The 26,124-nt window shown below is 40.7% G+C and overlaps 1 protein-coding gene across 1 annotated transcript; it reads left to right on the plus strand.

The window, feature by feature from the left end:
• Positions 1 to 1,042: 1,042 nt before the first annotated feature.
• LOC306938813 (sperm acrosome membrane-associated protein 4-like) lies at positions 1,043 to 16,068 on the plus strand. Its single transcript, XM_079523131.1, has 3 exons — positions 1,043 to 1,246; positions 12,843 to 12,953; positions 14,452 to 16,068. The coding sequence occupies exons 1-3, from the start codon at positions 1,195 to 1,197 to the stop codon at positions 14,679 to 14,681; spliced, it is 393 nt and encodes a 130-aa protein (XP_079379257.1). The 5' UTR covers positions 1,043 to 1,194; the 3' UTR covers positions 14,682 to 16,068.
• The last annotated feature ends 10,056 nt before the right edge of the window (positions 16,069 to 26,124 follow it).

Raw genomic sequence — 26,124 nt, forward strand, 5'->3', positions numbered from 1 at the left:
AATGTCTGGAAACTATAGTATGGGAGTTTAACAATGTAACAATGTTTCAAATCTTATTTTTGACTCCAACAAACACACCGGCCTGAACTCCAGATTGGAAGCCACTGTTCTAAATGAGGGTTTGTGTCATAACGGTTGTCTGTTTGTCACATGATGGCATGATGTGTACCTTCATACACAATGACACAGCAGAAATGTCTCCCCGCAACTCAGAAACTTGCATGCCTGTCATTAAAAGTGGTGTAAGTGATATTGTTTTGTTAAATTAAGTGTGAAATAGCTCTATATTCCAGTGTTTGTTCAATAACAGGTTCATGATAATATCATTATCATCCAATCTCATACAGAACCAGGGAGACCCCTGGATGACCAGAACAGTAGAACCATGAGAACTCTGGACTCTTTATTTTAACAATGGGGGCAGATAGGACCTACATTTGCTACCAGCAATGTAACTCCTTATATGGTCAGCACACATTATAGTAGGAAGGATTATCACAACAAAACAAAAAAAGAAGTGATATTTGAATTTAAATCACTGAATATATTAACATGTATCTCTATGATATCATTAGGCCATTATTGCTTGCCATAGTCAAACAAAATATATGCCTATTTAGAGCTTTACATTTTTAGCGACACAAACCTTTTTTGTTTTAACCAAAAAATATCCTGGGATCTAATGCATTTTATTTGAAGTAAAATCCTCAGTGTTAATTTATCAATTTATCTGAAAGTGCAGCATACAAATGGAAACTAATTAGCCAAACTGCCAATATGGTATTCTATATTCTATTCTATTCTATTCTATAGCCTACATAAAATACAGAACTGTAGTAGGCCTATAGGCTATAGGTAGGCTACATTATACAATAAATTTATCTGAAGAAGCAGATATTCCCTTAGATCATAGCGCCCGCATAATCCATGCATCCATGGGGCATAATCACACGCACCTGCCGAACAAATATCCCCCAGCAAATAAGGGTGTGGACTATTTGCCGAATTTCTCCCTGAATTTGCATTGGATAACGGTGACGTCTTGGCAGAGAGGGATGAGGGATCGTGTGAGATTATAAATAGTGGGACGGTGGAAAAGTTTGCACAGTGTCATCAGTCTAACTATAACGGACCAGGCGTACACACCAATACTTCACGACTTCTGCAAAGCAAACCCCCGTCAAATTCTTCAAAATGAACAGAATTATTCTCGGCGTTTTTGCAGTTGGATTCTGCTTTGCAATTGGTAAGAACATAATTAATGCATTAGGCTTCTATGTTGGTTGCTAGCTTCAAGAAAGACCAAGACACATCTTTTGTATAATCTTTAATTAGCCTAACAGAATCGATCAATCTCATTCTCAGAATCTCAGTCGTGGGCTTGAGGTGATTTTTAACCCAGTTTTAGCATTTACAATGTGTATTTTTAAAGTTTTAAAGTAGCCTACAATGTGTGAAAACTAAAACTATAGAAAACAGTTGGTTTCGAGCTAGATTATCTGCTTTCCTTGTGGAGTTCCAGCGTAGTTGCGTGCATTTACCTAGAACCATAAAGAGCCTTGATCAGGCTATATTTTAGCCTATTTGGGACCCTGGGCTGATCTGTTTTCCAGTTAGCTGCATTGCAAGGTGCCACTATAGCCTACTGTTCCAGACATTAGATAAGCAGGTTCTTGTGTGTGTGTGTGTGTGTGTGTGTGTGTGTGTGTGTGTGTGTGTGTGTGTGTGTGTGTGTGTGTGTGTGTGTGTGTGTGTGTGTGTGTGTGTGCTCATGGTCTGTGTGCTGTGATTACTATAAACACATTATTATAGGTTGGGTTGGGTAAGGTGTCTTTTCATGAGGGGCTTATAGAGCCAGAGCTGTTATTAAGAGATGAATGTCTCATCCTGCCAGGCAGACATTGGATGAGAAATTCCTCAACTGCTTACAGCTGAGGCAAACTCATCCAAACTCAATAGCTCCCTGTCAACTGTCGGGGAGAATATCCTTTCTTTTTCGTACAGCAGAGCTAGGCGACACACCAATAAAAAAGAGGGAGTCCCTCAACAATGGAGAAGTGACTGGTCGCCATTGTGAGGTGTATTCATCCTTGTATACTGTTTAGGGCATTGTAGTTGTTGAACCCCCTCTCTTGTTTCGAACCACACCTTATTCTGGGAAGTTGCACTATTATAGTCTGTCCTAGCCCTGAAACATGACTGCCATGATAATCATCATGACAGTCATGACGCAACTGCAGCCTGTTTTACGCGATCGCTACATTTACAGTCCAAACGTGTATATAAACATTCCGTTTTCAAATATAAAGTACTCACAATTTGTCCCACGGGTGTTAGAAATTTGCTGGTACAGCGATTAGCATTGCTGCATCCCGCGTTGTTTAATAAAAAGCATTTTTATCCGAGCTCCCCGGCTACTTTTCTCAAACGGGGTTCGTTTGGGAAATACAAAGTTGCACACCGGGAGCGCACTCGCCTATTAGTCTGTATTGGCAGTGCTGTCAGTGTGCATATATCGAACACACCCAGTGTTTCAGACTGCCACACTCCTCCCGACCGATAGGGGCGCGTAGTTGAAAGCCAATGGCAAAAAAACAGCTCGGATAACAATGCTTTTTATTAAACAACGCGGGATGCATAATAATCGCTGTACCAACAAATCTCTAACACCCGTGTGACAAATTGTGAGTACTTTATATTTGAAAACGGAATGTTTATATACACGTTTGGACTGTAAATGTAGCGATCGCGTAAAACAGGCTGCAGTTGCGTCATGACTGTCATGATGATTATCATGGCAGTCATGTTTCAGGGCTAAGTCTGTCGCATTCTGGATGTCGCTTTTGCCTCCAAATTAGATTTATTGGATAGTTATTCTTATTCGTGAGTGAAGAGTGAGTTGCACATACAGGTGATGATAGTTTGAGGTTTTGTTCCTATACAATTTGAGACTGCTCTCGGTACCGAATCGTTTTGCAATGCAAATAATCGATTGTATCAATACTAAGTAGCCTACTTTCCATTACATATCGCTACACTTGGTCTATCGATAAATGTGTCGTGTGTATTCTCTGTGTTCATGTCAAGGTATGGGTTTGTCCATACTGTATGTGTTCAAATATAATGTCCATGTATTTGCTAGAGAATCATTGTGTTTAGGCTACTTATTTATATCCATATTAATACATTTTACCCGTAGTATTGTGATACGTTTCGTATCGCTGTTACAATGTATCGTTACACCCCTACTGTGTAGCACTTTGTGCCTTGCCCCACATTTGGTTTGTCATCTGAGGTCAGACGGTTCTCTGTCAGGTTGTGTTTGGACTCCCTTGTTTCCTCGTTGCAGGTGGGGTCCATCTGAAGGGTACTTTAGGAATGCGGTCCTGGTCCATTCTGAGGACTTCCCGTTGATGTTTCATACCACATTATGACCGTTTGTCTTTGTCCAGTTTACAAGTACTGTACTTTGTACAGTTTATGTCCAGTTTGCAAAGTAAGGATATATAAAGTAAACCCCTATAAGGAGTTATTGGATTCCAAATAAAAAGGTGGCTGTTGAGAGTCATACATTGTTGTTCCTGGAGTAATTGATCTTACCCCAGTTTAGACTAGTCATTGGTTTGTCTGTGGTTAGACATAAGGTTGGTGAGGGGTGCGTTAAAACGACCGGATTAAGGTTGGTGAGGGGTGTGTTAAAACGACCGGATTAAGGTTGGTGAGGGGTGTGTTAAAACGACCGGATTAAGGTTGGTGAGGGGTGCGTTAAAACGACCGGATTAAGGTTGGTGAGGGGTGCGTTAAAACGACCGGATTAAGGTTGGTGAGTGGTGCATTAAAACGACCGGATTAAGGTTGGTGAGGGGTGCGTTAAAACGACCGGATTAAGGTTGGTGAGGGGTGCGTTAAAACGACCGGATTAAGGTTGGTGAGGGGTGCGTTAAGGGTTGGGAGAGGGTTAAGGTTAGGTGTAGGTGTGCTGCCCCGTGGGAGGTTAGGGTTAGGGTGAGGGTTTGAGATAGGTTGTATAGGACTAATGACTGGTCTAACCAATGACTAGTCTAAACTAAGTACTGCACCCACACGTTCAAAGAGCAAATAGAGGCATTAGAGCACTTGTTAATTAAATAACGCAGGCCCATAATAACATCAGTCAAAGTTAAATATTATCAGGACGAGGGAGTGTTTATTGAACACATCATTTTGATACTTATTTGGATGTGGACCAAAAACACCAAATCCTCGCCCTGATAATATTTAACTTCGACTGATGTTATTATAGGCCTGCGTTATTTAATTAACAAGTGCTCTAATGCCTCTATTTGCTCTTTGTACGTGACTGTGTTGAATTGGATGTGTGTTGTTGGGATAGATGCAGTTTGCAATGGGCGTCGCTGAGGCTGACACTTAAGACTTTTTGTTCCAGGTGATTAATAAGATGGGTGGAACGTCCTGGTACCACTTGGTAAATGATATGTTCTGCACTCTTGTGATGTGGGTACAAATCTGACTGCTGGCTGGTAAAACTGGTCCTCATCCTCCACGTTTCTTTATAATCTCTTCACTGTGTACAGTCAGTCACACGATCTCTAAACAACCTGACAGCCGTATGTATGGTGTGTCCACTGTCCAGTCTACCATGTTGGGTTGGTTTATTTATCTCATTTTAAAATGTCATTTTTAAACAATACAGTTGAACATTCAGAATGAGGGTTACAAAGTTACAGTTTGACTGAAAAGGTTTGGGCTGAAGCCGAAGCTTATTATGCCCACCTTTTTAATAATTCAAATAATAAAAGGAAAAAACAGAGAAAAACAAGAACAAAAGCAATGGGAAAACTGTTTCTCTACAGTGCTGTGCTTCTTAAATATCAATGATAAACAAAAAAGACACATTTGGCTTGTATTCCTTACGTACACTTTGCTTTTTTAAATCGTGCTTATATATTTGAAGTGGTTGCTTCAAATATATAGTGTATATGCTCTATCGTTAAACCACAAAAGCTTAACTAGAAAGGGGCGATCCAGCCAGGAAGCTATACCAGACCAGGTACTCCCTCCCTACCAAGGACAGTGTAAGTTGTGGGTTCCAGCTGACTGGACCCAAGGATTCCTTTGGCCATGGAAGCTGCAGGGGGAAATTGCTTTTCCATGACATACGGTTCAACTTTCTGCAGTTGGGGTGCCACCCTATTAATGGTCACAAGTGACCATGTACTTGCTCCAAACTGTATGATGTATGATGAAAGCATTTGGAAATTGCGAGAGGCAATAGTCTGGTAACGCAAGATCAGGGTGTAAGTGAAATAGGCTCTGGCATTGCATTGTGTAGAGGCCCCTATACAGTACTCTGGCATTGCATTGTGTAGAGGCCCCTATACAGTACTCTGGCATTGCATTGTGTAGAGGCCTCTATACAGTACTTGATTCAAATGTGTTTTTTGTAAAAGCCCCCTATTAGCGGCAGCGGTGGCCGAACGGATTGCGGAGCGGTCTTGATACCGGAAGGTCGCCAGTTCGAATCAGCGGTCCGACACGTTAAAATTACCACCGCTGAAGTGCCCTTGAACAAGGCATTGAACCACTACGATGAAATGTTCTATGAGCAGGGCCTGGCTGGAAACAAGTTCTTGAGCTTAGCCCAGATACCCTGGGTAAATATAGTAATCATTTCATTTCATTTCACAAACCCAGGAGCCAGTCAGTATGGAATGTTGATGGTATTTAAATGTTATATGTATGAGCTAATGTGTGGTGATTTGTGAGTTTTGTAGTAGCAAAAAGCGTGTTTTTAAAAATAGAACATTTACAATATACTGGAACATCTATTGGTGGAAATAGGCGTGGCCTAATATAGGGCATAGCATCACTATTCAAGGAATCCAGAGATAGATACATTTTGATTGTACGACCAAATAAAGGTTGTAGCCCAAAACGTAAAGCAGTCTGGAATAGTGTCGCCATGAGGCCGATTTAGAAGAATGTGGGCTGGAGATGGAGTGCCTTCCTTGACCTACTGCAGTGTGCTTGAAAAGTTTGTGGCTGAATGGTCCAGTGGTTTCTGAGATTAGACGCACACACACACACACACACACACACACACACACACACACACACACACACACACAAACATAATTTACAGCCTGGCGTAGATAATAACAAGGCCACATGCTGTACCATGACTTGTCTCTTCAGGTTACAGATTATGAAATAATAGCAAGCTGACTTTCTTTAACCTGAGCTCTACTTTAGCTGTGAGTTCTTGGACAATGTTGCCCCCAGGTGGATAGATGACATGGGTACTGTTTCAGTAGAGAGAGAGAGAGAGAGAGAGAGCGAGAGAGAGAGAGAGAAAGAATCAGTCCCATTTTAATCCCTAGAGAGAGTACTTGCATTACATCAGAGCTGTGCTATCCAATTACAATGTCCTATTATAATCATACAGTTGTCATTGTTCTCTTCTCTCATGGGAGCATCAGGGCTGAAGGGTTTCTGTTGTTTCTGTTTTGGCATTCTGTTCTTAATAGTTAATGTTTTCCTCTCTGGTCCATAGCTCTAATGCTTCTATGATTCTGCCCTGTAACGGCATTAGAGCGATGGACTAGAGCTAATGTTTTCCAAGTGTTCTGGTGGTGTAAAATAATTTGGAGATGTATTTTGCAACATTATGCATAGTTTCAAACGACGGCAGAAGTCTCACAAGGCACGACTGCCAGTCAAAGTGACTGCTCTCACTGATTGGACAGGCATAGAGAACCAATGAAATGAAATGCTGCCCTCAGAACGCATTCCAATGAATATAAGTCACATCTTCTTAAAATGAACAGACCATAATCTGCAATGTCATTGGGCAGACAGCAGGGGGCAGAAGATTAAAGGGGCAAATGGTTCAAACTATTGGCATGCCCTATACAGACCTGTGGCACCCCATACATTCTTTACTTGAGAGCTACTTTCAAAATGACCAGCTCAACAAGAGCCCACTCAAAAATATATTATCCAAAAATTGCAGCGCTGGCAATAGATATAAGACAAACGCACTTGGAATGGGAAATAGAGCATGGAAAATAGAATTGGTACAGGTTTTTTTGTATATAACTTTAAACTTAATGCTGCTGACGTTTGTGTGGAACACTATTGAAAACAAAGTATTGCATTGTGTGTTTGAACAGGCCCTTTCTGATATCTATCAATCAAGTCATCTTAATTCAAGCCAAAAATGTTATTTTTTAATATTTAAATTAGCCTTTTTTTAATGCAGTTTTTCCAGTTGGAGATGACTTGTTCTTGAAGATGGCGGCTTGTAAATTCCCTAATTTTGCAGTGAAAGTCAAGGAATATGTATTCCTGACGCTATCAGTGATGGTGTTGTACAGAATTTTTAGAATTCTATTAAGAGCTGAATGCCATGGCTCATCATGTGCCAGACACGAGAAATTCCTCATCTGGTTAGAACTCCAGCTCCCCATTAACCACTTAGCCCTATGGCCTATCATGTTGTCATATATAAGTAGCTGATTTACAAGCTCACAATGTGAAAATTGGGTATCTTCACAATAAGGTGAGTTGTGTGCTTGTAGATGGCTATTTTGTTTTTTAAATAAATTATTACTTTTTTATTATATTATTATTTATTTTTTTACAAAATAGAGGAGAGTGATTGATGGCCACCACAGTTGTGAGGCATCTTCATCAGTTTGGGGCATTGTAGTTTCATGACCCTGCATCTGTTTACTGGGTGATCGATGGACTAATGGTGGCTGTGTTGTACAATGTTGGTCTCTTCGTTCAGCACCATAAGCCTTATGGCATAAAGGACTGCCATAAGACATGAAACTGTACATATACAGTTTTATGTTAACATTTTAGGAGTGAATACATGTTTAGATGCCTGTGACAGCCTGTCAGCTGGTCAGTCAATGCTGCTCCGCTTTTCTACGACAGAAAAACAGGTGAGGACAAAGCCTACGAAGCTCCCGACCTGACCTGATATTGGCGCACGTTCAAGGTCATGCGGGAATACATTGGCCTACATCCGATATTGAGTGACTGACGGGAAATGTACGATTTCATAGTAAATGCGACCTGCGCAATAATTCCTTCCTTGGTTGTAAGTAGTTAAATTAATGAATGAATATTTATGTACTTTACCATTTCTTAACGGGATAGCCTACGTGTGGATACATCAAACTCACCTGTCAACAAACATTTAATTTTTTACCCATGAAACTAAAGTCAAGGAATCTGAATTCCAGCTGAGATGCTATCAGTGAAAGGTGTGACTGACGTGTAATGTGTGTAGAACGTGTACGTGGACTTTTGGGAGAACACGCCCATTTGTTTCCTTCTACTTTATTTAAAGTGACGATGTTACATCCTGATGCATTATGGGTGTTTCTTGTCACGGAGAAGGAACACTGGACAAAGTTAGAGTAGAAACCAGACCAGGATTTAAGGTGTCCCACTGAGCAATCTAAGGCTTTTAGACGTCTAAATGACCGTCTAAAAACTGGGGTGAAAATAGTCTAAAAATGAAAGTTTTTTTTAGCAGTCTAGGCTTAGATTAGACGTTGAAACAACGTTGTTTCAACATCTATATATAGACGTTGAAACGACATTTTTTTTAGCCGATTTTTTTTAGCCTAGACTGCTAAAAAACTTTAATTTTTAGACTATTTTCACCCCAGTTTTTAGACTATTTTTTTGTTTTGCCAACACGGGTGATCTGGTAGCTGAAATGTCATAGGTTTGATTCAGGAAATTACAGTCTGTCTCTCTTGCATGCATGCATGTTGGCTCAACACCCATGGCCGAGTGGAAAGTATGTTTTTATGTCTGGATACCTCATCTAGGACAGGCTTCAGACACGCCTCCTCAGGAGACTTGGCTCAGATCTGAACCCATTTAATTTTACAAAAGTTTCCTTCGCCATCGGTGTATGAATGTGTGTGTGTGAAAGGGTGAATGTAATTCACAATCTATGTAAAGCGCCTTGGATAAAGGCGCTATATAAATGAACCATTTACCATTTGCTTACACCCTACATGTGTTCACTGGAAGTCAATACACAGGGGCAGCAGTGGCTAAGGGGGTAGAGCGGCCGCTTGGCAACCAGAAGGTCCCCAGCTCGATCCCATGCAGGCTCCCCTTGAGTAGTGTCGATTGTCGAAGTGTCCTTGAGCAAGAACCCCTAATTTCTCCCGATGAGCAGGTTGGTGCCTTGCTTGTTTGCGTCAGCCGTCTGTGTGTGGGTGAATGTAATGCACACCCTGTAAAGCACTATATAACTGTACCATTTTCCACACACCAATCTGGGAACCCATTGGCAAAACAAAGGAAAAACAGCTGCCTCTTTTACTGTGCGACTGTGGCTCAGGAGGTAGAGCAGGTCGTCTATATGTAAAGCGCCTTGGATAAAGGCGCTATATAAATGCACCATTTACCATTTTATTTTGAATTTGACGTGAGCTGTTTGTTATTTGCAAGCCAACTAATTTTCACAATATTCAAAAGCATGCAAACAAGCACACCAGAACAGTGTATGACATACACTGTTCTGGTGTGCTTGTTTGCATGCTTTGCATGCTTTGCATGCTGGTGTATGTGTTCACTGGAGATCAAAGCACTGAGGTGGAAAAACAAACTAGGGAGGAGGATGTATGTTGTGCTTCACATGACTGTGTGTGTGTGGCATTTCTCAACGAGTCCACACGTTAAACCTCTAACCTCGTTGTAACTGCTCAAATAATGACTGTGGCACGACATAGCTCAACATCGGGAATACACACAGTTATCTAGTCTGGTTCTTGGGCCAGTAATAAGCTATGGTCGGATGTTCTGCATGGGACACGCAAACCTTACAAATTGTGCCTTTCAGTAAATAATAATCATCACACACAAAGTGAAGTTGCTGCAGTCTGCAGACATGTTATGCTATGTCATGGAGATGTCAATGTCAGTCTGCTCCCAGAGGTAGTAGTACATGGTAGCCAGAGGCCATGTCTCACAATCAAGGCACTGAAGGCAGACAACTAAAACCAATGATACTGTACGGTACTGTACATAAACATCATGTTGTGCTCTTTTGACAGTTTCCCAATCGACCCACCTTATCTGCCTCAGATCGAGTCACTTAACACTTAACACAGTTAGCTGCGTGAATGAGCTTTCATCCTAGGAATGCGGCTGAGTGTCCGGGGAAACTCCCATTTCTTTTTTATGTGTTTTATGTGTTTGCACGCACGTATGCGCACGCTTGTTGGTGAAAGAATAGCATGACAAACCGGTTGTTGCAGAAACATATATCATGTGACCCATAACGTCATACAATGTTTGTAATTGTCTACACTGTGGACTACACATTATGCTGCTTTCACTACAATGTGTACAGTACTGTATATACAGTGCTGCAGTACATATAGTACTGTAGTACTATATAGTACTACAGTATGTACACTACAATACAGCACAGTACAGTATTGAACACAGTGCAGCTGTATATGAAGTTACTTTAGTGCTTATGATTAGCAGTGTATTAATATTGGCACTTCTCTATTTCCACATTAATCCTGCTATCCCTATTTTGGGCATGTCATTGTAGTTAAACATTTTCAAAAGATATAGAAAATAGAAACTAAGCAAACGACGTGTGCGGTGCTTGTGTCTATCCGTGCACGCTAGGGAGTGCCACTGTCTTGTAACCTGAGACTGTAATCCTTGGAGACAATTAGCTTGAGCCTGGGTGTGACCGAAACTGGTGCTGCAAGGCAGGTGTGGAAACTCGTGAATCACATGATGGTGCACGTCAGGGATTCTCATAGTGGGGTAAAGTCGGGTCTGAACTCTAAGGGTTACGTGAGGTTGTTACAAATGGATCCTTACAAGTCTGAATTAACTCTCAAAGTTATGGGGCTCCTTGAAATTAAAACGCTTGTGGTGTACGTACAGTATTATGTACGTAACGTTATTTGGAATTGGGTTCCAATGTCATATATCATGCTTTTCAAAAAGATGGGGAAAGGGGCACATTTGGCACAAAAACAAATAAAGGCACATTTGTTACTGCATGTTACTACAGACCTTACTGTAAGATTATTTGTATTTAACAATTTTACATGTTTCATACTTTATAATTGAAGTTGAGTAGAAAAAGACACAGATACAAAAAATGACCCTTAATCTCACTTTGTATTGTCTCCATAAACATTTTCCTAACTAGTTTATGACCCATTGAGCGTAAAATAGACAATAAAGCATGGTATGCATTAGGCCCGGGTATGGCTAATTATGATTGACCAGCAGGCACCACCATAGACCACCACTGCGAGGCGGTAACCAGATAATATCACTGCGTGGCAACTCTGGTTACATAGAGATGACAGTAAAATGAAATGTATTGCATTGTTGTAAATGAGGCACTCATGGGGGCAGGGGTAAGGTACCTGTCCAGCACTGTGCAGTCTAATATTTTGAATTATTGAATCCATCACAGTGCATCCAGTTTGGCCAAGTAAGTAAGTAGCCTTGCCAAGCCATGAGGCCCATAGGGCAGGAGCCTATCTCCTGTTTCTGTAGCGTAAGGCAGCTTGATGTACAAGTACACCCCCTGGACATGACGCTAGTATGTCACAGGGACTTACCCCCAATCCAACCCTTGATGCTGAGTGTCAAGCAGGGAGGCACTGGGTCCCATTTTTAGAGTCTTTGGTATGACCCGGCTGGGATTGAACCCCGACCTCCCAGTCTCAGGGCAGACACTCTACCACAAGGCCACTTAGCTGGTTAAGCTTGGAAAAGCTGAGCTTGGCCAAGCGTCTATATTAATTGGCTGTGTTCTGGGGAAGGAAGCCAGGCAGGGAAAGTGTGCTTTGTCTCTGCACTACGTAGTCTCTCGAGACAGACTGTTGACTTCGTCAATAAGGAAAAGAGTGCCCTGTTTTTCCTTTATTATTTGATGATGGGTTCTCAGATTGCTGCACTAGTGACTCCTACAGGCTCCTACCCGTCTGCCAGGTGTGGAGGATGATGACGGAGGGCTCAGGCCCTACATCCTCCCGCTAGGGGCTCCTCACTGGCAGGTGTGCCATTAGGGTACAACAGCAGTGGCAAGCCTGCAACAGAAAAGTGTGGGGAGGATTAATTGGCATAACGATTAAATTAAGGTAAATGGCTACTGGTTAGTTACTGGTTCACAAAGTAAATGAAGAACGTTTGGTGGGAGACTGATTGGTTACTTCTTTGTGCTTTTTTATGTTACGAAACACGAAAATAGCAGTTCTACAAGCTCAAGCTTGTTGAGCTTGTAGTCGATCTGTAGATCAGTGCGCGACACGCACGCACAACTAGTTATAACTTTAGGTTTTAGCATCACTTTGCTCTTGTGGGGGGGATTCAACCAGTTTGTCGAATGTCGTTAAAATCCCACTTTAGCAAGTACCCCACAAGCCTGGGAAGTGACATGGCTGACCGGGGTGTAGTCCTGTTATTGTCTCGTTTGGTAAATAGCTTTGAGCTTTGTTTAATACAATTCCTGTGTTTGAAAGACAAACAAAGTAGTCTACTCTCTGCACTGCATGTGTCATTACTCCACACCACACTCGATCAGGTGAACTTTACGTAACCCATCACTGGACCCGAGTAAACAGCTATGCTAGGTCAACCCTTTGTCCAAACAAGTCACTCTGGCAACAAGCAATCACCACAAATATTTGTGTGACAAATGATGGCATGTTTACTGCATCACACAGACATAAAACATGTTGATTTGTCAACATAATTACTTGAAGCTCATTGTTCTTCAACTTCTTAACAACATATTGTCCTTGTCTTTGTGTGTCACACAGTACATGCTCTGGAGTGCTACAATTGTGAGATTGGTATTGGGGCCCTCTGCCTCACCACAAAGAAAACATGCGAAGCTGGTCAACTCTGCTACAGCGGTGTCGGAACAGCAAGTAAGTCTCTGAGAAAATGATCTGTTCGGCCTGAAAGCCATCATCAAGCAGTATAGCTTTCCAGTGAAGCCCAATTTATGCTCCCTTCGCATAATGGCCTATACCAGGGGTTCTCAACGTTTTTAGCCGGGGACCCCCGGAAATGCTTTGGCAATGTCTCGGGACCCCCGCCCCGCCCCCTCCCGACCCCCAATATAAATTGACTGCTACAATAACCTTAACCCATTTTGGGCGGGAACCCCTTTTGGTGTTTTAAGCATTATGTTATAATTTAGCTATTGAAAAATAGCAGATCTACAAGCTCATAGCGCGCCACCGAGTGGCGCGCTACGAGCTTGTAGGTCTGCTATTTTTGAAAAATCGTGAAAATAACATTTAAAAAAAAATCTTTTTTTTTCTTTTTTTTTCGAAAATAATTTGGGGACCTCCTAATATAATTTGGCGACCCCCCCGAGGGGTCGCGACCCACGGGTTGAGAACCCCTGGCCTATACAACCTATACAAGCTCACAACACAACACGTGATGAGCTTGTAGGTCGGCTATTTTACGGCAGCTGATGCTGTAGTGCAGGTAAGCATAATAGGGTTTCACAGGTTTCCAGAACAAAATGGTTGTCGGTGTATGTCCAGCATATACTGGACGAGAGAAAAAAGCCTATTCCGAGGTTTTATTCTGTAAATGACTAATACATCAATACTATACTCATAATCATTTCTAATGAGATATTCTTTTCAACAGCAGAGGCATGTGGATTGACTAACATCTCTTCCTAAATGTCAGATGTATCTATCTATGAATGCATGTCTCTGTAGGTCTGTACGTATGTCTGTAATACATGTAACTCGAGAACCGTTCGCCGGTAATAGTTGATGAATTGACAGGGTTGTTAACAGGTACAGTAGTACCTGTAGTACAAGTAGATGCTAAAAGGATAAATCAAAAAGCCCCAGGGGGCTTGTTTCCATTGTGGCTCTCTCCCACCCTGGAAATCAAGTTTGTGTTGCACAACTGGTAAATCCCACTTTCATTGCACCAAAGCTTCCCTGTACATGTATGACATAGAATTCAGTGACATGACTACTTATGTAGCCTACAGTACACATAATGCTACAGTAAAAGTCTATTGCGGTTAATATAAAGCTTCACAAAAAATGCAATAGCTTTACAGACTTTAGTTCACCCATTTAACTATATTATCACTGCCTTTCTGTGTCTAGAGTCAACCAAGTGATCAACTTTCAATAATTATATATTTACTGTTATTAATATTGTGTATTATATTATTTGTGTGTGTGTTAACCTCCTTCAACCTGGCTTCCCTGTTTTGGGCATGTCATTATACACATGCCCACTGCTATTTTCATATAGTATTAAATGGGGCTTAAGGACGCGTTTTCTTGATTTTTAGCGGCGTTTCTCCATCGGTTTTCCGAAAAACGCGTCCAGTGTGCAACCACCTTAAGGGGATGTTTATTTACTTGTCATCTCGCTCCACAGTTGGAGATCTTGTGAGCATCAAGATGAAGGGGTGTTTAGCAGAGGATAAATGCAACAAGACGGAGACCGTGACCTTGCCTGGCAGCAACTCCTCTAAAGTCTACACGATGACCAAGACATGCTGTGCCACTGACCTGTGTAATGCAGCCAACAGACTGCCCACGGTCACCGTGCTTCCGCTGACCCTGGCCACAATCACCACCATTGTCATGGCCAAGATCCTTGTGTGAGGAAACATATTTGAACACACACGAAAACAAATAGATAGATGTACTTCACAGCTGTCCTCATTGTTTTCTATGTACACACACACACACACACACACACACACACACACACACACACACACACACACACACACACACACACACACACACACACACACACACACACACACACACACACACACACACACACACACACAGATGTACTTCAAATATGTCCTCATTGTATACTGTATGTACATTACATCACTCAAGCACAGTCATGTATTGATCTCTGTCAACTCAAGTCACAGGTTCCTTTTTTTCCATGAAGAATTATTATATGAGTCATTAAAATGTCCTGGTCTTAAGCTTAATATTTGCCCTCTAAATGAACTTTTTGACTCGTCTGTAATGGTGCTTAGCAAGGTTGTATGACCAGTCTCAATGTTCAGGAACATGATGCACAACTTACTTTACGTTCCAGAACAAATTTTAAGGGTATTTTCAAGGGCCGTCCACACCAAGCACTATACCATAACTATAACTATATTGCACGCACGTGCGTGCGTGCGTGCGTGCGTGCGTGCGTGCAATATAGTTATAGTTATGGTATAGTGCTTGGTGTGGACGGCCCTTGAAAATACCCTTAAAATTTGTTCTGGAACGTAAAGTAAGTTGTAAGTTGCTTGCACGCACGCACACACACACACACACACACACACACACACACACACACACACACACACACACACACACACACACTTCCCCTAAGCAACACATTGTTCATTCATGTCCAACCCTTTGGGTGCCAGTAGGTGATATATTTCAGACGATAAATAATAAATAAGTAAGTCATATTTATAGTGGTGAGTTAGTGCCAGCTTAAATGATTCGCATGTTGGCCATTATCTACATATATGCCATAGCCCTACTGCTGTTGAGGGTCAATGTCTACACTTAACAGTTAAGTGCACTGTCTTATCCTTTAAATGTAATGCTTACAGCTTCATTTAAAACACAATGTCTAGCAAAAATATCTATACATTATATCATCAACTTTGTCTTACTTCTTTTAACAAGACAAAAATCCACTGTGCATTAATTAAAAGCTATGGGATAATGTTTGTATTTATCATGCTATTAGAATGTAAATGTAGAAATTGGGTGATTCAATATGTGTTTATTGTGTTCGTATATCTGCTGTATCTGACATTTGCCAAAATAATCTTGTTTGTCAAGGAAGTCCCCTGTGCCAGATTGAAATAGACTTTGATCAGAAGTTGCATGACCAGTTTGGTACAAGGGAACACATACTTTAGGTGTAGGCACTGTGTGATGGTTCAATGGCTTTAATTTGGTTATCATTAGAATTGTATGCACTTAATAAATTGTCCAAAGTACATTTCAAGAATTGTAAAGTGTCATTTATTTACTGTCCTTCATATCACTGTTCAGATCTTTTATTTGAATAGCCTTTTGCAGTGTAAGATTCAGTCTGAGGCTTTAGAAGAGAGACGGCAATCCCCTGTAAGTATGGGTTCATGTCTTCAGTTTCCCCCTATACATTCCAGTACTGTACATATACAGATAATGGTGTAATGGGTGTATATAGAGAAGCAGGAATGAAGGAAGGAAGTTTAGAAAATGTACATGAAAAAAATGGATCGTATTCAAAGTCTGCATTGCAGACGTATACATAACATGCTCAACCAGCACGCAAGCTCTCATCTTCACTTACAGCTCTCATATTTATCCATGATTGTCATCCTCATGTGTGACTTTCTTAGTAATTGAAGACACGTAAAAAGAAAAGGGTGCCATTTCTTCTTACGCCTTGGATGGCAATTGGATGATTTGAGGCATTTTGTTCCAAAAATGTGTTTTGCAAAAATCCATCTGTTGGTGGCGCTATAACAGGCCAATGTGAAAAGGGTGGGATATATTCTTCAGCCTAGTAGGAAGTTGGAATGTCTGTGAAAGATTTCACGTAAATTGCACGCTGCGTTCATGATTTGAGGGTTTTTGTTCAAAACGGGCCAATCCTGCGAATTTTGAAAGCCAATGTTAGCCAATCAGGATGGAATATGAAATATCGGACTGATCCGTCTTGAGCACATGACTATAGAGATACGGTGTATAGATTTGCAGGATTTTTGGACAAAATATGGAGGAGTAATAACAAAAAATGTGTTTTACAAAAGTTGACCTCCTGGTGGCGCAATAACAGGCCGTTCTGGGAAATTTGGGGCAGAGGTTCATTGTTGGCATCTAGGGAGTGTGTGTGCAAAGTTTGGCATCGGCCGGGTTAACGGTGCCGGAGATTAGCTGGTAACACACACACGGACACGCGGACGGAGTGCAAAACATACTCTCTCCCCATGCCCCATTCTATGAGGTCAGTATTTCACCTCACAGAAGGAATTCAGATTTTTAGATTTCAGATTTGTATTGAAGGGACAGCCCCCTGAGATGCAGCATCTCATTTTCAGGAGGGACCCATAAACAAACAAAATACAGAAAAGCATACTGTACACAAATACACAAAACATGCAGTACACAGATACAAACAGATATACAAATACATATACACACATAGCTTGCTCACCCTCTTCCACCTACACCACCAACCACCACATAATACACAATGGAGATAATTGGTCGCAGTGCAAATATTTCAGTGTCATAATTGGTTACAGTCAGGTTAGACAAGTTGGGTCTAGATGTGAATGTAAGGAGGTCCTGAAGCTACTAAATGATATGGATCTAAGAGATAGAGGGAGGTTGTTCCAATCGAATGGGCCCCATTCAATAAAAAACCTGTATAACCCCTTCCTGTGTTCCCCCTTCACCAAAACCCTCCCCACAGGTTGTATATAACACATAAAGCTTGTGCAGTTGTCCTCAGCATTATTACCCCTGACGGATCGATTCCCTTGAGAACATTCAGCTGTGTGGATCTTCAAGAACATACACCAAGATGGCCAGGATCTTATATGGAATCATTGCAGTGGTCGCATCCTTTATGTTGGGTAAGCCTCATCAGTCATCAGTGATCCATGCTAATAATCTGTAGGCCTATTTACAATCTCCTTATTGAATGAAAAGGACTTTTTCTTCTGGTCGATAAGCGGTGGTCTAACACCGGTTTAACAAGTAGTAGTTCTTATTGTAGGTGTTTATCAGGGAAAGCTGATGACAGTTGTCACTCTGGTGAGTGGCATCATATCTTGATAGCTCTGTGTCCTTGACTTGACTTTTCTAATGAAAGAGTAGAGAACGTGAAACCTGATTCTCCGAGACACCAGCTGAAGTGAACTACCTGTCAGATCATGAAAACCCCCTAGTTTCATATGTTACATGCTACTTAAAGAATGATGAAATTTGGACTTTTTTGCCTTATATAGGATGTTATGGGTATATATCACATATTATGCTAATAACTCAATTTCCCACGGGAGTTGAATTTCAAACTTTTAGTATATGTTATTAGACACCTTTAGAAACACATTGGTGAAGAAATTTCTTGGTAACGATTTAGTTCCCAGATTGGTCAAATACCGGATAAAATGCCCTTACTATAGGTTGAAGACCTTCATAACATTTGTGCCATGTTGAAAGTAAAAACTAAATGATAATAATGAAATGCCTCTTTTTCTTTGTAGTTACTTGACATTTTTGGATTCTGTTTATATTCTGTTGAATTTCATTTTTCATTTTTTTCTTTTTTGAAATAATTAAATAAATACCACTTCAAGTGATAACTGATAATAATGCTTTTCATAAAATGTGTATATGAATATATGATGGCAGAGCCGACATGGTCTATTCAATGTGTCCATGATATTCTGTTGTGAAACTAACTCCATCCAAATTTCCATATTTTAGCGGACAGTCTGACCTGCGACAGTTGCAGTTTGCATGTTCTGGGCACATGCATCAATCCTTCAGACGCCACCTGTCCACAGAATAGCACGGAATGTTTTACTACTTTAGCAAGTAAGTCCTCCTCCCATCCTCATCAATGCTCTGATCCAACATCATTCATAGGCATTCATGCCTGAGAGATAGCCTAGTCACTTTGAACTACTGTACCAATACCATCACTTCTTCTCACATTCACACGCACAGTAAAATCCTGCTGATGTAATGCACGCACAGTCGCACACACAGCACATGAGTTCATGTTTGACATTCACATTGACTCATATCTCTCTGCGTTTCTTGTGTCCAGCATTCCCCAGTCTCAACAGCAGCTTCGCTGGTATCAGAACCCTGGGCTGCACGACGGCCATCGCATGCAATACCACTACCGACTCCACCCTGCTTGGAGTCACCTACCAGACCTCAGTCACCTGTTGCTCCACCGATAAATGCAACACAATCATCAGCGGAGCTCCCACGACCAAGCTGTCCATCACTGCTGCTCTTAGCGCAGCCATCCTTGCCTCTGTCTGGGGAACCATGATTTATTAGTCACTAACCTCGAATACAACACTTTTCGTGGTGAATAAATTAAAATATCTGGAGAATTTGGTCATAGGCTTACTTATTAGGTAATAATGAATTACTGGACAGATATGTTTTTCTGACAGCTGAACATGCCTTCTTTCAGAATATATATATACATATAAAACCTGTAAAACAACATTTTGAAGAAAGTTACTAGGCTAAAATAATGTATTGGTATATCAGATGCTGAGATATTCAGAGCCAAATACTTTCTTTTTTACCTGCCATGTTTATTCTTATTTCATGGATGTTTTATGTAGTGTTTTTTGTAAAACAGTGAAGTCAAGCCGCTTCCATACAATTTTTTATGTCTTATTTATCTGTTAAGTTGCTGTTGAACTTACTGTACAAAATGAAGGAGAAGAAATAAAGGAAAATACGTCTAATTACTGTGTTTGCAGTGGTATGTTATCGCATATGATGGAATGTCAATCATTTCTATTTATTCTATTCAAATGAACTGACATAGAACAGTGACTTTATTTACTGCACATACAATGAGGTTCGAGGTTGTGTTTGCTGCTTCCAGGTCTTCTGTGGATTACATATGTATTTTTCTAATGTCTCGTAATGACTCAGTGAGTGTTTATAACTATAACTGCAGGGGTGGCCAAACGTGCGTCCTGCCCACCCAATCAAATACCACAAAATATCTGCACCATTTATCATTTCTGATTGGGTGGGCAGAATCTTTTAGAGAAATCTAGACCCACCTAAACCGACTGATGCTGATGGTGCTGATGTTGGTCAAAGGAGGAGAAGATAGATAGATGGATCATTCTAAACTGATATGATGATAGCATACTTTTCTATGCATTTCGGGGGTTTTGACTCCTGCGTGCAGGGACAGGACGCGGACAGGACTAATATATTAGTCCCACCCCATATATTAGTCCTGCCCATCCTAGGTGGGTCAAGCTAGAACCGGCCCTGTCAATCAATGGATTCACTTACATGGACAATCCACACCCGAATTTGACCGGCAAGACCACTACCATATTTGATCTTCATTTGAATACCTGGCCCCTAAACCACTGGTTTAGATGCTCCACAATTTGTGGTTCAAATTTGTGGTTGATTAAAGTGTTATGATTTTTGGCAAATTTTCCATGGGACTCAGGCAATCAATTAATACCTTTCAACCACTATAATAATAGCAAGTATTTGCTATTGACAGCTTTAAGTCATGGCCAAGATCCTTGTGTGAGGAAACATATTTGAACTCACACGAAAACAAATAGATAGATGTACTTCACAGCTGTCCTCATTGTATACTGTATGTACATTACATCATTCAAGCACAGTCATGTATTGTCAACTCAAGTCACAGGTTCCTTTTTTTCCATGAAGAATTATTATATGAGTCATTAAAATGTCCTGGTCTTAAGCTTAATATTGCCCTCTAAATGAACTTTTTGACTCGTCTGTAATGGTGCTTAGCAAGGTTGTATGACCAGTCTCAATGTTCAGGAACATGATGCACAACTTACTTTACGTTCCAGAACACATTTTAAGGGTATTTTCAAGGGCCGTCCACACCAAGCACTATACCATAACTATAACTATATTGCACGCACGTGCGTGTGTGCGTGCGTGCGTGCGTGCGTGCAATATAGTTATAGTTATGGTATAGTGCTTGGTGTGGACGGCCCTTGAAAATACCCTTAAAATTTGTTCTGGAACGTAAAGTAAGTTGTAAGTTGCACGCACGCACGCACACACACACACACACACACACACACACACACACACACACACACACACACACACACACACACACACACACACACACACACACACACACACACACACACACACACACACCCACACACACACACACACACACACTTCCCCTAAGCAACAAATTGTTCATTCATGTCCAACCCTTTGGGTGCCAGTAGGTGATATTTTTCAGACGATAAATAATAAATAAGTAAGTCATATTTATAGTGGTGAGTTGGTGCCAGCTTAAATGATTCGCATGTTGGCCATTATCTACATATATGCCATAGCCCTACTGCTGTTGAGGGTCAATGTCTACACTTAACAGTTAAGTGCACTGTCTTATCCTTTAAATGTAATGCTTACAGCTTCATTTAAAACACAATGTCTAGCAAAAATATCTATACATTATATCATCAACTTTGTCTTACTTCTTTTAACAAGACAAAAATCCACTGTGCATTAATTAAAAGCTATGGGATAATGTTTGTATTTATCATGCTATTAGAATGTAAATGTAGAAATTGGGTGATTCAATATGTGTTTATTGTGTTCGTATATCTGCTGTATCTGACATTTGCCAAAATAATCTTGTTTGTCAAGGAAGTCCCCTGTGCCAGATTGAAATAGACTTTGATCAGAAGTTGCATGACCAGTTTGGTACAAGGGAACACATACTTTAGGTGTAGGCACTGTGTGATGGTTCAATGGCTTTAATTTGGTTATCATTAGAATTGTATGCACTTAATAAATTGTCCAAAGTACATTTCAAGAATTGTAAAGTGTCATTTATTTACTGTCCTTCATATCACTGTTCAGATCTTTTATTTTAATAGCCTTTTGCAGTGTAAGATTCAGTCTGAGGCTTTAGAAGAGAGACGGCAATCCCCTGTAAGTATGGGTTCATGTCTTCAGTTTCCCCCTATACATTCCAGTACTGTACATATACAGATAATGGTGTAATGGGTGTATATAGAGAAGCAGGAATGAAGGAAGGAAGTTTAGAAAATGTACATGAAAAAAATGGATCGTATTCAAAGTCTGCATTGCAGACGTATACATAACATGCTCAACCAGCACGCAAGCTCTCATCTTCACTTACAGCTCTCATATTTATCCATGATTGTCATCCTCATGTGTGACTTTCTTAGTTATTGAAGACACGTAAAAAGAAAAGGGTGCCATTTCTTCTTACGCCTTGGATGGCAATTGGATGATTTGAGGCATTTTGTTCCAAAAATGTGTTTTGCAAAAATCCACCTGTTGGTGGCGCTATAACAGGCCAATGTGAAAAGGGTGGGATATATTCCTCAGCCTAGTAGGAAGTTGGAATGTCTGTGAAAGATTTCACGTAAATTGCACGCTGCGTTCATGATTTGAGGGTTTTTGTTCAAAACGGGCCAATCCTGCGAATTTTGAAAGCCAATGTTAGCCAATCAGGATGGAATATGAAATATCGGACTGATCCGTCTTGAGCACATGACTATAGAGATACGGTGTATAGATTTGCGGGATTTTTGGACAAAATATGGAGGAGTAATAACAAAAAATGTGTTTTACAAAAGTTGACCTCCTGGTGGCGCAATAACAGGCCGTTCTGGGAAATTTGGGGCAGAGGTTCATTGTTGGCATCTAGGGAGTGTGTGTGCAAAGTTTGGCATCGGCCGGGTTAACGGTGCCGGAGATTAGCTGGTAACACACACACGGACACGCGGACGGAGTGCAAAACATACTCTCTCCCCATGCCCCATTCTATGAGGTCAGTATTTCACCTCACAGAAGGAATTCAGATTTTTAGATTTCAGATTTGTATTGAAGGGACAGCCCCCTGAGATGCAGCATCTCATTTTCAGGAGGGACCCATAAACAAACAAAATACAGAAAAGCATACTGTACACAAATACACAAAACATGCAGTACACAGATACAAACAGATATACAAATACATATACACAAATAGCTTGCTCACCCTCTTCCACCTACACCACCAACCACCACATAATACACAATGGAGATAATTGGTCGCAGTGCAAATATTTCAGTGTCATAATTGGTTACAGTCAGGTTAGACAAGTTGGGTCTAGATGTGAATGTAAGGAGGTCCTGAAGCTACTAAATGATATGGATCTAAGAGATAGAGGGAGGTTGTTCCAATCGAATGGGGCTTTGTAGCCCCATTCAATAAAAAACCTGTATAACCCCTTCCTGTGTTCCCCCTTCACCAAAACCCTCCCCACAGGTTGTATATAACACATAAAGCTTGTGCAGTTGTCCTCAGCATTATTACCCCTGACGGATCGATTCCCTTGAGAACATTCAGCTGTGTGGATCTTCAAGAACATACACCAAGATGGCCAGGATCTTATATGGAATCATTGCAGTGGTCGCATCCTTTATGTTGGGTAAGCCTCATCAGTCATCAGTGATCCATGCTAATAATCTGTAGGCCTATTTACAATCTCCTTATTGAATGAAAAGGACTTTTTCTTCTGGTCGATAAGCGGTGGTCTAACACCGGTTTAACAAGTAGTAGTTCTTATTGTAGGTGTTTATCAGGGAAAGCTGATGACAGTTGTCACTCTGGTGAGTGGCATCATATCTTGATAGCTCTGTGTCCTTGACTTGACTTTTGTAATGAAAGAGTAGAGAACGTGAAACCTGATTCTCCGAGACACCAGCTGAAGTGAACTACCTGTCAGATTCAGAATCATGAAAACCCCCTAGTTTCATATGTTACATGCTACTTAAAGAATGATGAAATTTGGACTTTTTTGCCTTATATAGGATGTTATGGGTATATATCACATATTATGCTAATAACTCAATTTCCCACGGGAGTTGAATTTCAAACTTTTAGTATATGTTATTAGACACCTTTAGAAACACATTGGTGAAGAAATTTCTTGGTAACGATTTAGTTCCCAGATTGGTCAAATACCGGATAAAATGCCCTTACTATAGGTTGAAGACCTTCATAACATTTGTGCCATGTTGAAAGTAAAAACTAAATGATAATAATGAAATGCCTCTTTTTCTTTGTAGTTACTTGACATTTTTGGATTCTGTTTATATTCTGTTGAATTTCATTTTTCATTTTTTTCTTTTTTGAAATAATTAAATAAATACCACTTCAAGTGATAACTGATAATAATGCTTTTCATAAAATGTGTATATGAATATATGATGGCAGAGCCGACATGGTCTATTCAATGTGTCCATGATATTCTGTTGTGAAACTAACTCCATCCAAATTTCCATATTTTAGCGGACAGTCTGACCTGCAACAGTTGCAGTTTGCATGTTCTGGGCACATGCATCAATCCTTCAGACGCCACCTGTCCACAGAATAGCACGGAATGTTTTACTACTTTAGCAAGTAAGTCCTCCTCCCATCCTCATCAATGCTCTGATCCAACATCATTCATAGGCATTCATGCCTGAGAGATAGCCTAGTCACTTTGAACTACTGTACCAATACCATCACTTCTTCTCACATTCACACGCACAGTAAAATCCTGCTGATGTAATGCACGCACAGTCGCACACACAGCACATGAGTTCATGTTTGACATTCACATTGACTCATATCTCTCTGCGTTTCTTGTGTCCAGCATTCCCCAGTCTCAACAGCAGCTTCGCTGGTATCAGAACCCTGGGCTGCACGACGGCCATCGCATGCAATACCACTACCGACTCCACCCTGCTTGGAGTCACCTACCAGACCTCAGTCACCTGTTGCTCCACCGATAAATGCAACACAATCATCAGCGGAGCTCCCACGACCAAGCTGTCCATCACTGCTGCTCTTAGTGCAGCCATCCTTGCCTCTGTCTGGGGAACCATGATTTATTAGTCACTAACCTCGAATCCAACACTTTTCGTGGTGAATAAATTAAAATATCTGGAGAATTTGGTCATAGGCTTACTTATTAGGTAATAATGAATTACTGGACAGATATGTTTTTCTGACAGCTGAACATGCCTTCTTTCAGAATATATATATACATATAAAACCTGTAAAACAACATTTTGAAGAAAGTTACTAGGCTAAAATAATGTATTGGTATATCAGATGCTGAGATATTCAGAGCCAAATACTTTCTTTTTTACCTGCCATGTTTATTCTTATTTCATGGATGTTTTATGTAGTGTTTTTTGTAAAACACTGAAGTCAAGCCGCTTCCATACAGTTTTTTATGTCTTATTTATCTGTTAAGTTGCTGTTGAACTTACTGTACAAAATGAAGGAGAAGAAATAAAGGAAAATACGTCTAATTACTGTGTTTGCAGTGGTATGTTATCGCATATGATGGAATGTCAATCATTTCTATTTATTCTATTCAAATGAACTGACATAGAACAGTGACTTTATTTACTGCACATACAATGAGGTTCGAGGTTGTGTTTGCTGCTTCCAGGTCTTCTGTGGATTACATATGTATTTTTCTAATGTCTCGTAATGACTCAGTGAGTGTTTATAACTATAACTGCAGGGGTGGCCAAACGTGCGTCCTGCCCACCCAATCAAATACCACAAAATATCTGCACCATTTATCATTTCTGATTGGGTGGGCAGAATCTTTTAGAGAAATCTAGACCCACCTAAACCGACTGATGCTGATGGTGCTGATGTTGGTCAAAGGAGGAGAAGATAGATAGATGGATCATTCTAAACTGATATGATGATAGCATACTTTTCTATGCATTTCGGGGGTTTTGACTCCTGCGTGCAGGGACAGGACGCGGACGGGACTAATATATTAGTCCCACCCCATATATTAGTCCTGCCCATCCTAGGTGGGTCAAGCTAGAACCGGCCCTGTCAATCAATGGATTCACTTACATGGACAATCCACACCCGAATTTGACCGGCAAGACCACTACCATATTTGATCTTCATTTGAATACCTGGCCCCTAAACCACTGGTTTAGATGCTCCACAATTTGTGGTTCAAATTTGTGGTTGATTAAAGTGTTCATGATTTTTGGCAAATTTTCCATGGGACTCAGGCAATCAATTAATACCTTTCAACCACTATATTAATAGCAAGTATTTGCTATTGACAGCTTTAAGTCATGGCCAAGATCCTTGTGTGAGGAAACATATTTGAACTCACACGAAAACAAATAGATAGATGTACTTCACAGCTGTCCTCATTGTTTTCTATGTACACACACACACACACACACACACACACACACACACACACACACACACACACACACACACACACAC

This window comes from Electrona antarctica (genome assembly GCF_951216825.1).
Source record: "Electrona antarctica genome assembly, chromosome: 15".
In the NCBI taxonomy this organism is placed as follows: Eukaryota; Metazoa; Chordata; class Actinopteri; order Myctophiformes; family Myctophidae; genus Electrona; species Electrona antarctica.